Genomic DNA, 16,741 nt, shown 5'->3' on the forward strand with positions numbered 1-16,741 from the left:
AAAGACTTGATTTCTTTGCAAAGTAATTAGGTAGACTAAAAGAAGCAAAAGATTCTTAAATTTTCTTTAAAAGTCTATGTTTAAAAATATCCAAGGAATGTTTTAATAAGCCATTGGGAAAAAACAAGAAGAGCGCTGCAGTAAGTCTCCTTCAGAGAAGTGAAGACCCCACAGGCAACACAGCTGTCATTCCTCCACGAGACCACAGGGTGTCATCAGCACACCATGAATAATTGCTATACCTTTAAAAATCTTTTTAAACACTAAAGGCAAAGTAAATTTTTTTAAAAAAAGATTCCAGTCAAAATTTTCTCACTAGATTACCAATCCCACACTTAAACACCATTACAGAGTATACTGAAACTATCAAATTATTTTTATAGTTTCAGAATAAATAACCCCTTAGTCTTTTGCCAAATGAGTAGACATATTTAAAGTCAACTGCTTGCTTTTTCACATTTCTAATACATACTGCATATTATAAAAATAATTATTCTCTGTATCTTCTAAAATGTGAAAATATTCTAACACTAAGTGATATATTATAAAAATCTAGGGAAAGATGGGTTCAAAGTATCTTTGGGGTAGTTCTCAGAGAATTATAAAAGAACCAATATAATGAATTGACTCAGCAATACTAAAAAACTGAGATTAATGTAGTCAAACTGAGTTCCTTGTGTTTTTACTCAAAAATAACTTGTTAAACCAAAATTGAAGAATTAAATTCTGACCTGAAATTACTTAATTCCTTAAATTCCAAAAGTGTGTGTGTAATGTGGAAAGTAGAAAAACCAGTAACCTAATGAAACTTCTTTTGATAATTTCTAAACAGTTGAATTTTTAAAAGTAATTTCAACTCAAAATATCAATACTATACAGGAGACTGTCATTGAAAAATCTTGGGATTTTAACTTTATATTCTTTCCTTAAATTATCAGAAACAGAAAAAGTAACTGTTAACTTTTTTTAAAAAATCACTGAATATGAGAAAACAACTTCAAAAATTTCCCCAACTGCTATTTGAGAACATAAAAATTGTGTAGATAATTATTTGAGATATTAAATCACACGTATTCTCTCATATTTATCATGATGAGCAATGAAATAGCAACTGTAATTCACATGCAATGCCCTGGGACCCTGATACAAAAGACACCAGGAAATCTATGGGGGAAAGTGCCTAAAAGCACATGAGGGAGGACAGAGGACAAATTTTACATCCCCTATAAGCCTGTTAGTGCCTCTCTGAAGAGCAAGCTCACTGAAAGAAAAAAAAACAACACCCCAAGTGCACTCATGAAACATGTGCCACAGATTGGAGACATCTGCTGATTCAGGAGTACGAAAGCAGACAAATTTAACACAGAAGGCCTCATACTTGGTAGGATTTGTCTCTGTATACTTCTCAGACCACTGCTTGTTTTCCTTTGGCAAAACTAGTGACAGCAAATCCAAAAATCTAGTGTCGTATCATAGCAAACTCAAATTCTTACGGCAAGTGGCTGTATGGCTTCCTAAAGAATATTTAAACACTCAGTTTAAACCAAAAAGTTCACTTGATTATCTAAACACCAAACACTAAACAGCAGGATAACTGATTTTAAAGTTATTGCCATTAGCCCCGGCTGGTATAGCTCAGTGGATTGAGTACAGGCCTGTGAACCAAAGGGTCACCGGTTCAATTCCCAGTCAGAGCACACGCCTGGGTTACAGGCCAGGTCCCCAGTGGGGGCCATGTGAGAGGCAACCACACACTGATGTTTCCCTCTCTTTCTCCTTCCCTTCCTCTCGCTCTAAAAATAAATAAATAAAACCTTTAAAAAAATAAAGTTATTACCATTAGTACCAAAGACAAAAATAATAAACATTTATTTAACACTTAACTAAATATATGTGAGTATGTACATTGCATACATGTACAAAAACAAGACTGGAATACTGTATGTCAAAATGTATTTTTTTTTTTGTAGATGAATTCAAGGTTTGGTTTTTTTGACATTTTTTAAAATTTTATTTTATTCATTGTTCAAGTACAGTTTTCTGTCCTTTACTCCCATCCCAGCCCCCCCACCCACCCCTCCCCACCTCCCTCCCATATTTTTGAGTTATTTTAATGTTCTCTTTAATATTACACAAATTATCCACAATACATAAATTAACTATATAGTGGGAAAGGTTTTCCAAGAAACTCAAGCTCTACAAATCTTTCCTAGAGTAGTACTAAAAAGAGACAGATTTTTATATTAGGATTTAGAGGCAAATCTTCAGACAGCCCAGAAATCTTAAGTTTCAGTTCTGCCTCAAATACATATTTCCCACAGCAATACTTAAGTTGAATTCTTTCAAAACCACCAAATTCCAGAATTAAGGAAAGGCTTTATAGTAGATCATTAACTTATTACAAACTATAAAAATTGATGAATATTTATAACCTTTATATATTCTTTTAATTTGTCATTCTCCTCTTCCTTTTTATGGATTTGGAGTTGTAGCCGTTCATGCACAACTTTAACTGATTGTGCAAAACGGTTGGCTTTCAAAGCATTTGCCTAAAACAGAGGAAACAAAAATAAAATGTGTTATTTGATATATTTTTCCACAATCATTAACTTACCTGCATTCAGACATGATCTAAATAGCTGATAAAAAGCAAAGTAACACGTCACATAAACGGTGGCACCTGCCCCACCACCGCAACTGTGTTCCAAGTAAAGCTATTTGGGACATTTTCTCCTCCCTCCTTTTATTTAACAGCTCCTGATAATTACCTCTTTTTAAAAATTCCTACAAGTGTTCCTAAGTCAAATTATGGGTATGTCTAAAATGCTGCACCATACAAATTTACACATAATTCCTAACATATAGTGATTTAAACCAAGTACCTTAACAAAAACACCATAAAAATCTAAAAATAAATTTTTTTAAATTAAGATGTGCTATTTGTTACATTATTTGTGTATTTGCAAAAACCTTTTTGTGTCTACTTCTGAGGACATGGGAGCCAGGGTGGAAATAAAGGAGTCAATATCAAGAAAATAGATAACTTAAGTTCAAAATCTGCTTACCTTTTCATTCTGAAACAAACAAGAAAGTTCTTGGATATAGGCCTCCTTTTCAACTACCTTCTTCTTAAGATCCTTCAGCAAATATAATGTTAGAGTCAGGAACATCATAAACAACATTGACTAATCTTATAGACAAACAGCATACAAACAAAAAGGTCAGAAGAATAGATACAAAGTGTAAAAAGACTTACAGTATTTTCACTTTCATTATCAGTTAGCTTCTCTAACATGCTGGATAAATCTGTGTCATCTACCTGTGAAAAATACTGCTGTAAGTCAGTGTTCATACACTATATTTCTCTAGATAAAAAAATAGAAACTGAAATAAGCATCAGTTAAAAGAGGAAAAAGGACTCATGGACATAACAACTGTGTGGTGATTACTGGGGGTAGGGGGTATAATGGAACTAAATGGTAATGGGAAAAAATACAGATTAAAAAGAGTATCGCAGGTTCGATTCCCAGTCAGGGCACATGCCTACGTTGCAGGCCACGGCCCCCAGCAACCGCACATTTTTGTTTCTCTCTCTCTTTCTCCCTCCCTTCCCTCTCTAAAAATAAGTAAATAAAATCTTTTAAAAAAATTAAAAGATAAATAAATTTTTAAAAAGAAGTAAGTATCAATTAAGAAACTAATATGATTATGTGCCCTGGCTGGTGTAGCTCAATGGATTGAGTGCAGGCTGCGAACCAAAGAGTCGCAGGTTCGATTCCCAATCAGGGTACACGCCTGGGTTGCAGGCCATGACCCCCAGCAACTACACATTGATGTTTCTCTCTCTCTCTCTCTATCTCCCTCCCTTCCCTCTCTAAAAATAAATAAAAATCTTAAAAAAAGAAACTAATATGATTATGTCAATTATACCTCAATAAAGCTAAAATAAAAAAGAAACTAATATGAATAACTATACTGCACAGTTCAGATTTTTTTAAATGTTAACATCAGAAGGATTTTTGCCTAAGTGTTCCAAATTATGTTTTGTCCACAATTCATAAAATTAGTTAATTTAAATAATGCCGCAGAAAGTACAGGCCAATGACATAAAAATCACAAAAATCTTATATTCAGAGCAAGCTCACAGTGCTGTTAGTGAATAGGTAAAAATTATAAACATCCTAATTCTACCAATAAGAATTATTTTTATTCATGGCAAATCAGTAACAGAATTTATGTAGACATACAAAATGAGAACACAGAAAAATTTTTATTGATTTGAGTGTTATACTCCTGTTTGAGGATGTGGAAAAGCTATGGTTTCTTTCACCTAAAAGCACATATGCAGGTGCATGGAATGCAAATTTGTGTTCACAGTGTCAGAGAGGTCATGGACCTTCGTGAAGCCCATCCAGGTGCTCTGTGAGGTCACACGGTGGACCTGCCTGGAATCTGTGTTTTCATTTCTCTGGGTACACACACCTCACAAATGAATGTTCACAGCAGCTTCATTCATAACAGCCAAAAAGTAGAGGCTACCCAAATGGACATCAAATGAGGAATGGACAAATAAAAGTGGTATGCCATACATAAATAAACTCATAAATAAAACAGTATTTCACAAGAACGAGAAATGAAGCACCAATACATACTAAAACATGGATGAAATTTGAAAACATCGTTAAATGAAAGAAGGCACTTAGGAACAACCACATATTCAATGATTCCATTTATGGGACATGTCCAGAATGGATAAATCCATAGAGACAGTAAGTACATTAATAGGCTAAGGAGGGGTGGGTGGGGATGGGAGGTGGGCAACTAAAGGGCGTCGAGTTTTTTTTGTAGTGCTGAAATGCTCAACAATTGACTGTGGTGACAGCTACACAATTCTGTGGATATACTAAAAATCACTGAATCGTACACTTAAATGGTAGAACTGTATGGTGTGTGAATTACATCAGCACAAAACTGTTAGCAAAAAGAACACATAGATGTATAAATATAATGTACACAAGAGCTTACATTCTATGAGTATTTTATTATAATTGGCTGAATGACAACATTATAACAAATAATTGAAGTTTTTGATATAGATAATAAAAATATCTTTGTATAAAAATACATTGCTGTCATGTAGAACTATTTATGAAACATTAAAAGTAAAGGTTAGTTTAATGATTGCCATTTCCAAAAAATTTAAGAATTATTTCCATCTTAAATATACCAACATTTTAACTTCTACAGTTTGAAAAATAATATAGCCTTCAAGTGAGAAATTCTGCTATTAAATTAGTGGTTAATATTCCTTACTTGTTGGTATTCTGGCTTTCTAAGAAGATGTTCTAAAGCTTGTTTTACGCGTTTAAATGTATCTAATTCTTTTGTTAATATTTCCTTCTGTTTAAAAATCTTCTTCAAATTGGATGGAGAAAGATCAGCCTGACAAAATACAAAAACCACATCATATTTAAGACATAGCATTAACACACTAAAATATAATGTTACTTATTATCAAAGAGTACTTTCTCCTAGTGACAAAATCATTCTTTTGTACCTAGTAATATTCAATGCTGCCAAGTTTATTAACAGCAATAGAATCTGTTACATGGTACATTAAAGTAAAATGAAATCAAAATAAGAGATTAAACCCTAAAGTATTTCAAGCATTTATTTTAATAAAACTAATAGAATGCAATCTATTTTTTTGTCCTTACCTCAAACTTTAGTATACAAAATTTTAGATTTCTATTCCACAAAACATTATAGAAAACAGATATATTTCATCTTTCAGAATATTTTTGTTTTAAATTTATTCTTGAGAAAAGTTGACTCACTAATTCAACTCCAGGTAAGTCAAGCACTGAGGCATACAGTTTCTAGCTTAGCCTCTTATCAAGTTCACTCCTGAAACTACCTCTGAGGTAAAGAACTGTGGAACAAAGAACACCGGTAAGCCTGCATTTTTTTAATATCCAATACTAGCACGTGCACATAACTACATTAAGATATGAAACCTCGGTTAGTGCAATCTGACCATTATGCTAGCTTTTCATTTTATTAGATATTCGCAAGTACTCACATTTTCAAAACTAATTTCTTCAATGGTGTCCTTAAATAATGGTAAAAGTAATTCCATAGAAAAGGCTGCTAATTCGGCTTCCTTAAATGTTGCTTCCAACTCAGTCTTTTCATTTAGGATGCCCTGCTTTACACTAATTAGATATGCAGAAACAAAACTCTAATTAAATCTGTCAAATAAACCAGTTGTATTTTCATGAATATATATAGCATACCTTTAACTAAATATTACAGTTACCTAAATTGCTCTGCAAAATATAACAGTAAATTGTCATTGAAAATGCAATGGATTTTTCTATACTACTATATTTTTTCTACATTACTATAAACAGAGAGACAATTTTTAAAATGGTAAGATATATAAAACACAGAGACCACCAACAGTAATGCTTTCATTGTGCTTTTGATAATTATTCAACACCTCTTCTCTAGTTTATAAAGCAATTTGTGGGAGTGTCTGTCTTTTTTCCTTCCCTTCATTTTCCCTTACTCCAAACCCAAAAGACTGGTCTTTCTAGACCTTATTCCCAAACCCTTTCTTAAAAATTACTGCTCTTCACAAAATATTCCCCCAGAAGAATGAATAAGCTAAAGAAAAAGATAACAAAAAACTACATCTCTCCAGCTATCTAAAAATCCTTCATATTTGGCTTTATAGTAATTATCATTTAGAACAAAACTGATAATATTTGACTTCATTATGTTTTACCTAGACACAACTGTGTATCATTCTAAGACACATCTTTACATCCCGAAATCAGGTGCTTCTCACAATCTCCTTCCACAGCTCAGGAGGAAGCCTGAGCTCTCTATCCTGCACACGCCCCAGGTTTGTAAAAGGAATATCCGATGCTTTGCCAAATATCCCAGAGACAGGGCACAACATTTGTTTAACCCCTAGGAAGGGGGGGTCATGGAGAGAGGCTGCAGGAGCTGGTGAAGGAGGAATGTTTAGCAATATTCCAGAAGCAAGACTCCAATGTAGGCTTGCTGTATATTGTAATTAAGAGCCCAACAGCAAGAAATTTTATTTCAGTTAAAGACATTCCTAAAAAATGCCAATCACCAATATTCTTAATAGCAAGGACAACTTGAGTCAAAAAGTGACTCAGAAGAGTTGGACTTGAATAGAGAGAAGTTTTGAGAATACCTTAACTCATTTATTATACTTTTCTTTTTACATAGGCACATATTTGGAATAAAAATCTATGTATAATTAATGAGCTTTTTAAATGTTTATAAATAAAATTCTGAGTCTGTCTTCAATTGGCAGCTCTTTTCTTTCTTTATGGAATACATATAATGGCTCATCAGCATTTGATGGCATCTTAGAAGCTATGTCAAAAAGTAGACTGTATTCTTACGCACCACTGGCTTAAAGTGATGGGCCCATGAAGATGCTGGCTGTGAATGACAATTGCCCATTATTAAAAACCATGGGCAGAAAGTCAAGAATGATTATATATGTGCAAATACCTTCTTTTTTTAACAAAGTAAACTAGAAGTTGGTCTATACCATCCATAGTAACAATAATTGTATTTTAAGATTGTCATTTTGGGGAACAATGAGTCATATAAATAACAAGTATATTCCCCATTCTAAAAAAGCAAAACATGGCAGGTATTTCTTAAACAGCAATATACCAAGTGACAGAGAATTGGTACTCATTAACTATATATCCAATATTCCATAATTTATATCTTCATTTACCTTAGTTAAAACACTTTATATTTTACAAATTCTTAATAGGTAAGGTTTTCATTTTTAATTGCTTTCCTTGAGAATCAAAAAAACTACCCAAATTCTGCTAAATAAGTACATTGTAATCAAATTAAATCAATACATTAATTACTAGACTTGAAGGAGATATTCTTGAAGAAATGCTGTATTTGATTCAAATAATCTACAATATGGACAAAACATGAAACCCTGAAACCAGAAAATTAGACATCCCCTATTGTTGAGAATACCAGCTGAGATGACTTTCACTGGTGTGCTGTGGTACATGTTCTCTCTCCAATCTAATTTTAAAATGGGAAAACAGTTCTTCTGAATGACTTCCACCATTTGTAGGCTCTTCCATAAATCTGGTAGATGAATTACAGGTAGCTTCCACAACAACCTCTCCACACAGGCTGAAAGTCAGGAAATATTTTAGTTATTACACTTATCGTTCCATTAGATTCTTTTTTATGTCATTACCTTATAATAAAAATCTAAAGATGTATAAACAAGTAATATTTCACAAATTGAAACTCATAACTGCTACTCATTGTGATACTAACTCAAAATAGTATCCAAACTGCATAGCACATTCAACAGTTACCAGTTTCCATACACAGTCTCCAAAAAGCCCACTATTTTCTGTATAGCCACAGAATGTAGAAACCTTTCTTAATCTATTTCTTGAAGTATTATAATAACATCTTAATCCAGTCAGACTAGAAAATGGATATAAAATACCATAGGCTCACTATAGTACTCAGTTTAATTACAACCATCCAACAGGAAATGTATATTATTTATGCCTAGAACAATAGAAATTTAACATACTTTTATAAGTATTTGACAATAATAGCTACAAAGAAGATAAGTTATTCCTTTAAAAGTAGACCTTTCAAAATTAAATTCATTTACTCCTACTTTCCAGCTCAATCTAGTATATTCTTTGGTGAGAGTGAATAGAGAGATGGCATTACTTCTAAGTTTTACTCATTTAGTTGCTTTCACTCAAATTTGGAGGTGTCATTTTAAATGTGAATATTTATAAATTTTTTAAAGCCATTCTAGTTTAAGTAATGCATATTTCAGCAATCATTAAAGCTGTGTTCTCACAACTCTAGTATATAGCAATGTGTGTTCCTGACTTCATTTTATGTTTATATGAAATCAAATGTCGCATTTAAGATTTTCTGCATTTTTTCAGAGACAGTTACCTCTTTGTAATTTATTTTTATATATCTGGGTTATGAAATCCATATGTTCAAGAATTTTCATACTTTGGGTAAATGTAAAATAATAGGTTGAAAATTATTCACAATATTTAATTAGCGATTCAAAAACCTTCCAAAGTATGTGTAAAATGTATCTATTTTTGTCTGAAGATTCTATGTACCACAGAGGCAAATATTTAGGATACAGGCCACAGGAAAGCATGTTCATATTTTGGAAATGCCACCAATTCATGTACAAATGAAATTGCTGACTAACCTACAGATAGTCTAAAATAATGTAATCAAATGCTGCATACATGCCACATCCATTATTAGGGAATAACAATATTGGAGCTATCTACAGTCTAGAAGAATTAAAAATACAGATATATAAAATCAAGGAAACTAAACCCAAGGGTGAAGAAGAATATGCTCCGGATAAACCACTGCAATCAAGAGAATTATCATCTGCTGATTTGTTCAGTTGCAATAGCTTCCAGACTCAGAGAGGAATTGGTATTTATCTTTCAGCCACCCATCCTCTTGTTTAAACAGCTTTAGGATAAAGTCCCAGCAGTGGAATTGCTGGGTCAAAAGGCAGATCCATTTTTAGTTTTCTGAGGAAGTTCCATACTGCTTTCCATAGTGGTTGTACCAGTCTGCAGTCCCACCAGCAGTGCACTAGGGTCCCCTTTTTTCCACAGCCTCTCCAACACTTGTTGTTTGTTGCTTTGTTTATGATGGCCATTCTGTCTGGTGTGAAGTAGTATCTCATTGTGGTTTTAATTTGCATCTCTCTGATAGCTAGCGATATTGAACATCGTTTCATGTGTCTTTGGATTTTCTGTATGTCCTCCTTGGAGAAGTGTCTGTTCAAGTCCTTTGCCCACTTTTTAATTGGTTACTATCCTAAGAATACTAAAATACCAATTCAAAAGAACCTATGCAACCCAATGTTCATAGCAGCACAATTTACAATAGCTAGATGCTGGAAGCAACCAAGATGCCCATCAGTAAATGAATAGATCAAAAAACTATGGTACATTTACACAATGGAATTCTATGCAGCAGAAAGAATGAAGGAGCTCCTACCCTTTGCAACAGCGTGGATGGAGCTGGAAAACATTATGCTTAGCAAAACAAGCCAGGCAGTGAAAGACAAATACCATATGATCTCACCTTTAACAGGAACCTAAATAACAAAACAAAGAAACAAGCAAAACATAACCAAAGACACTGAAATAGAGGACAGGCTGACGGTGACCGGAGGGGAGAGAAGAGGGAATTTAAGGGGACAGTGGGAAGGGTTCACAGGAACAAACTTAAAAGACACATGGTCATAAACTAAGGGGAGGGTGGTAATGGGAGGGAAGTGGGGAGGGTGGGAGGGGGGACTGGATTGGGAGTAAAAAGGAAAAAACTATATTTGAACAATGATTAAAATTAAATAAATAAATAAATAAACAACTTTAAACTTGTGTACACATTGCCAAATCCTCGGCACCTATGTGCCTTGTAAAAGTCGAGTAATAACTGAAGGAGAGGACTTCCTCTCCTTCAGTTATTACTCGACTTTTACAAGGCACAGAGCAGTTAACGAACAGGATGAATACAGACTGTTCTTACTCATTCGCACTTTGATTCATCTTGTGGGGGATCATTAAAAGAAAAATGGTTTCCATCTTTGGAATAAAGTTTCAAAAAACAATGTGAGTGGATAGGGAGCTTCAATTTGTAGGAAATATTTTATGAGATAAGATTTGATTTGGTAGCAGTATTTTAAAGACATTCTTAACCTAGCCTTGTCTCCTGACAGCTACTTATACAATATTCCTAAAAAATTCATCACAAGATAAAATCATACAACCTTTTTCTTCTTAATCATTTATGAAAGTAATTGTGTCTTATCTTAAAGGATAAACAAATAAGAGTAACACAATGTAAAAATAGATCTGAGAATGACTTTGGCCCAACATTTTAAAAGGTTATCTTCATTACTAAGTCCTCAAAATGTGAAATAGAGAACTGTATAAATGAAGTCTCAAATATTTCCAGAGAAATAATCAACAATCAATTCTTACGATCTAGAAATATTTTCCAGGATAGAAATCGTTCAGAGGTTCCAAGACACTCCACCACTTTTGTGTTGTGACAATACAATAACCGAAAACACATGTGCTGAACAATGCAGTAATTTTCTTTAGCATAAAAAGTCCTACCTTATAAAATCATCTTAATGGACCAAATGTATTCTTGTATGGAAAAGCAGATGTTTCAAAAGAAAATGTTTTCAATTATGTAGTATATACTGCCAATTGACAAATGTATAAACAATATTTTTATACAACTTGCTAGTGGTGAAACAAAGATACATATTCTGCACACATATTTAATGATCAAATCCCTAAAGATTAGAAATTCTAAAATATTTTTAATGTTTAGAGGATTAATTTCCTATACAGAGATGACTTTACCAGTCCCCTACCAAAAGGCATGTACTTAAAGCTTTTTCCAGGAGTGGTCATGGGTTTATGCTGACCCAGCTACACTCTCGGAACTATGTTCCATTTTGGCCAACAACAAGCATTTGAGGGATGGCCGCTCAGGGACCGTGATGCTGGCCATGGTCAGAGAAAAGAATGATCACAGTCCATGACCTTCCTTAGCACCTAGATTGTTTTAAGTAAACTAACCAGCTGCAAACAAATATGTATTTAAAACCAATCTCTTTGATGAGAAAAGTGTATTAATCTTGCAGGTTTCAATTATTTGCTGCCAAACATTAATTCTTGGAAAATTAGCTTCCATTGGCTTCAAACAAAAGAATAAATCTTCTACAGAAAAAAAAATCCACTATGAAATATTCAGCAAGGAACACAAAATAGATATAAGAATCCTGATCTTCCCTCTCACTATTCTAGACACTAGTCAAAAGATTACTAGCAAAGTAATTGTATGGCTTTTTAGACTCCACAATGAAAAAAATTTATAGGAAATTTGAAAATAAGCAAAGAGTAACAACTAACCAAAGGCAGAAAATTGATCTTATGAGAAAAAGCTACTGTAAATGAAAAAACAAAACAAAACATTTTTCGATACAGTTTAACTTAGATACAGTCCTGCAGCACTTAATGATGGAGATACGTTCTAAAAAAATGCACCGTTAGGCAATTTCATCACTGTGCGAACATCACAGAATGTACTCACACAAGCCTAGGTGGTATAGCCCATTGCTCCTAGGCTACAAGCCTGTACAGCGTGTTACTGCACAAAACAATACGAAATTATATCAAGCACAAGAGAAATGATGTAATCTAGAAACATGGTAAACAGATGTATGAGGCTGCTGCTGGCATAACACAGGGTACTGTTTTACAGCAAATTTTTTTTGTAAGTAGAAAGAGTACACTAAAATAAAAAGTGTGGTGCAGTGAATACATAATCCAGTAACAGAGTTCTTTATTATCATTATATCATTATCAAGTCTTATGTACTGTACATAATTATATGTGTTATACTTTTATGTGGCTGGCAGCTCAGGAGGTTTGTTTCAACAGCCTCACCACTGACACATGAGTAATGTGTTGTGCTCTGACACTGGGATGGCCATGACATCACTAGGTGACAGAAACGTTTCAACTCCATTATAATCCTATGGGACCAGCATCATTTATGCAGTCCAGTGTTGACTGAAATGTCATTATATGGAGCATGACCATAAATAACTAGCTAAATCCTCTATCCAATGGATAAAGTAATTTAAATATAAAACAGCTGCAGATTAGATAAAACAGGGAAAAAAGCTGACAGCAAGAATGACTGATTTGTAAACAATGGATTCATACTCCATGCCCCAGTCTCTCTTCCTTCCCAAAGTATTTCCCTGACTGCTCCCAACCATCAAGAATCCTAAACATCTAATAGTATTTTCAGAATCATACAGTTTAGAATTTAATTGCTCCATAGTGCTCATATTTTTTTTGTCTTTTAACTTGCCACTAAGTCTGTAGAAGCAAATATCATACCCATCATCCTCGGCCCTCAAAAATGACCTAACACTGAAGGGCGTGGTTAGGTTCCAATATATGTTTGGTGATCAAATAATTTGTTATTCAAACCAAGGCACTTTTGAAAAGAAAGGGACCCCATATAAATCCCAATTATCTAAAAGAAGATAATTCTTCTAGAATTATCTAGAAGTTGTTCAGAATAGTCTAATCCCAAGCAAAGTAAGTATCCTTTATCAGATAAACTTAAGGCATTTTCCATCCCTTCAACATGAGGACAATTGTCCTTTATTAATGGAGCACTGACTGATCTTATGCATATCATCTCACAAAAATCCTTGTCAGGTTGCTATTAATATTAATATTCAAAAGGTACAGATAAAAAAACAAATTTTAGAAAAGTTAAATAGCTTGCCTGCCCATGATTATAAGTAAGGAAGTGGTAGAACTCAGTTTTGAACCAAAAGCCATAAGATACTAACATATAAATAAATATAATAATCTACACAGCAGAAAATAACATACAAACTTGCCTTAATCCAGTTAGGTTTCAATCACACTATTATATATTCAGTTTATATTTAAAAATAAAAAATGTTCTGTACAAGTAAATAATGAGTAAGATTGAACTCTTTGAAGGCAGAGACTCCAAGTCTAAAGAGAATATACAGGCAGTGAGGGGACCACTAAAACCTGGTGTGCTAAAGGCTGTGACAGGGAACTCATGAGGTGCCACGAGAGCATATAGGATGCCTAACACCAACTGGCAGGAACCTGGAAGACTTCCTGGAAAAGGTGGAACCTCAGTCAAGTCCTGCAGAACAAGTTTAAGTTTGGCCAAACAGAAGAGCAAACGGCATTCCAGGTAAAGGGTAACGTACCAGCAAGAGCAAGGAATCATGAGGGAACACGCATTACAAAGATGAGACTGGACAGGCTGAAAACAGTATCTGTATGGCAAACACAAGGATTTTTTCCTACAGGTTAAGACAAACCATTACATAATTTTAAGCAGAGGAATGACAGATTAGAAGTGCATCTTTAAAGACAAATCAAGTGGTATTTTGGGGAATGGACTAGGCATATGAAAGAGAGGAAAGCAGAAGCAGTGAAACTAGTTATTAGGGTCTCAAAGAGATGAAATGTCAACATTCTTTCCTATGAAAATTTTGAAGAAACCAAGTTGTTTCCAGTGGTGATAAAAAAAAAAAAAAAACCATGAAGAACACTGAAAGAATCAGAACTAGAATGCCAGACTGGCAAGAGATCAGTACAGAAAGAAGTGATCAAATATAACACCTCATTTACCCATGACCATCTGAATCAATTGCTCCACATACAAGTTCTAGAATATGATAGCTTATCCCTTTAAATACCAAAATTAACTTAGACCAGATTGAAGAAAATCTTTTAAAAGTATTATTTTTTCCCTTTCAAACACAGCACAGGTAGACTGAATATAAGTAAAACCATTCCTTGATGACCCAGATGCAGCATATTAAGTGGAAAGAATATTGAGCAAGACTCATCAGTTTTTGGTTCTTGAGCCACCTGACATGGGCAACCCTTAGCCACAATGGGCCTTGGTTTACAAAATGAGACTAATCTTTGTCAGCCAAAGCTGTGGTGGGGTTCAAACAAAATGAGGTAGAAGCACGGACAGGCGAGGTTTTTTTGTTTTAGGGTCTCTTTGGTTCACTCTGTTGAGGCTGCTTTCCCATCAAGTCTTTCCTTTAAACTTTTTCATCCTTTTTAAAAATAATCATCCTCAGTCAACTGCCATTCCTGAAATTACTTGTAGGCCTGAATTATCTGTATAGAACCAACTTTTTAAAAACAATTTTTGAGACCTATTATTTGCAGGATTATTACAAATCATCTTCAATGTAGTCATAAATTGACTAGTATTGAAAATACCACTAAAGTACTACTAAACCAGAACCCAGTGAAAACAATTACTAACTTCCAAAAGAATTGTGCCTAGCAGGTGGACGTTAGGCCAACTTCATTGCTATACCCAGCTTCCGGGGTCTCGTTCATTTGTACAGACCAAGCACAATGATTAATAATAATATAAACAGCTATCTTCTCATACCTTTGGGCGTTTGGGATACAAAAACAATACCATTAATATACACCAATTGCAAAAGCAGAGGAAAAGGAGAAACAAAAAATGGACACCTGTTAAAGAATCACAAACATGGCATTTTTATAGTAAGCAGAAGGGAATCAGACTAATTTTAAAAGTAAATAGGCTTCCTGCGGTTTGTTCCTTTAACCGTAACTAACTCGGTGGTGCTTAGAACTACTCCAGGTGCCTCATTCATTCAAAAACACCTGAAACGTTACTATGCATGAGGTTACAAGGAAACTGTCTCAACAGACTTCATTCTCAACACCAGCCACCATGTGGTTTCTCAGTAAACAAGCAGCACCATTTACTAACCACGGACACTCAAAACCTGGCACTGATTTACTTAATCTCTCTTATTACAACCACTCCAAAGTAGCTATTATCGTCATTTTACAGAAGAGGAAACTGAAGCAAGGATTATTAAATGACCTGTCCAAGGCCACACACCTGAAAGGGTCTCCTATATATAGGCTGGAACCTAGGATCCTGGAGAAGGAATTATTTCCTGAGGCTTCCAAAGTGTTCTTCACTTACGGAGCCCCAGGGCCTACCAGGGTCTGCTATATTATATAGTAGATGCTTAAAGACTAGTCGAATGAGTAAAACCAGTTATTTCGGAGAGAAATACTGTCGAGCCCGGCCGGCACGGTCAGGGCTTCGTTAAGAAGCCCACCCAGGCTAATATCCGCTCTGATGTCCCAGGGACTACATCCTTTCTAGCAGTATCTGAGCCTCGCAGCCTTTTCCCCAGCCTAGGCAGCCAGTCTCCGGGGAGCGGAGGGTGTGGGCACAAAGGGGGCGGGATGCGGTCGCGCCCAGGATAAACTCGAGCGTCTTTCATCTCCGGGTTCATCTCTGCCGTCGCTCCCAGGCCCCAAAGGCAGGCCGCGGTAACATCCCAGCCTCTTCTAAACCCAAACTTCCCTCTCCCAAAAAACGCGTCTACGCCCCCACCGCCGCGTTAGCACGTCGCTGTGACGTCAGCCCGCCACCGCGCCGCAAAGAGCGGAGTTCGAAATGGGTCGCAAATGCGGGTGGTCCGTGAACACGTTAGTGAGGCCTCGGCAAACGTACCTGAGATCTCTAGCTCTGGGTTAGCTAGGAGGGAGAGCGGGACGCAAGGGGCGGTGCAGTGGATGAAAGCTTAGAAAGGAAGGCAAGGAACCTGAGGCGGAAGCAGGCGAATTCCTAGAACGGCTTGCGGTGGAAGACCACCCGCTTAGGTGAACTGGGACCAAAGCGAAGCTAGTAACCAGCAAGTAGCTTCTCTGGCAACCGTCGCCCCGCCCCTTCCGTCTAGTACAGCTGCGGTAGCCAATTGGCTAGGCTCGGAAAACCGGTGTCGAAAGATTTTGCTATTCGCGGGAGTAAGGGGCGGGACCTGGGCATAGCTATCTCTCCGTAGCTGCTCTAGTTTAACTTTTTCCCCAAGCCTTTTATTTTGCAGAAGAGCTTGTGGTTACCAAAAGTCTTACATGAGCTCAACCAGAAGTGGAGGTAGATTGCAAATGTTCTGACGCTTGGCCTGGAAGTGCCCTGCTTTCGCCTTTTAAAAAAAATTTTATTTATTGGTGAGAGAAAGAAA

General features: G+C 35.4%; 1 protein-coding gene across 7 annotated transcripts in view; it reads right to left on the reverse strand.

Annotated features, from left to right (window-relative positions):
• The window catches only part of ODF2L (outer dense fiber of sperm tails 2 like), a 37,808-nt gene extending 21,359 nt beyond the window's left edge, over window positions 1–16,449 (reverse strand). For 3 of the 7 annotated variants that reach the window (XM_036026371.1, XM_036026373.1, XM_036026374.1), the window contains exons 1-7: window positions 16,231–16,448; window positions 8,053–8,217; window positions 6,083–6,215; window positions 5,314–5,442; window positions 3,257–3,319; window positions 3,066–3,137; window positions 2,433–2,549 (exon numbers count right to left, since the gene is read on the reverse strand). In XM_036026371.1, the coding sequence (XP_035882264.1) occupies window positions 2,433–2,549; window positions 3,066–3,137; window positions 3,257–3,319; window positions 5,314–5,442; window positions 6,083–6,215; window positions 8,053–8,165 (627 nt within the window). In that variant the 5' untranslated portion in view covers window positions 8,166–8,217; window positions 16,231–16,448. Of the gene's footprint in view, window positions 1–2,432; window positions 2,550–3,065; window positions 3,138–3,256; window positions 3,320–5,313; window positions 5,443–6,082; window positions 6,216–8,052; window positions 8,218–16,230 lie in introns of all 7 variants that reach the window. The other 4 variants (XM_036026375.1, XM_036026377.1, XM_036026376.1 and 1 more) reach the window with 3 other exon arrangements.
• Window positions 16,450–16,741: the final 292 nt, after the last annotated feature.

The sequence above is a fragment of the Phyllostomus discolor genome, chromosome 5, assembly GCF_004126475.2.
Source record: "Phyllostomus discolor isolate MPI-MPIP mPhyDis1 chromosome 5, mPhyDis1.pri.v3, whole genome shotgun sequence".
In the NCBI taxonomy this organism is placed as follows: Eukaryota; Metazoa; Chordata; class Mammalia; order Chiroptera; family Phyllostomidae; genus Phyllostomus; species Phyllostomus discolor.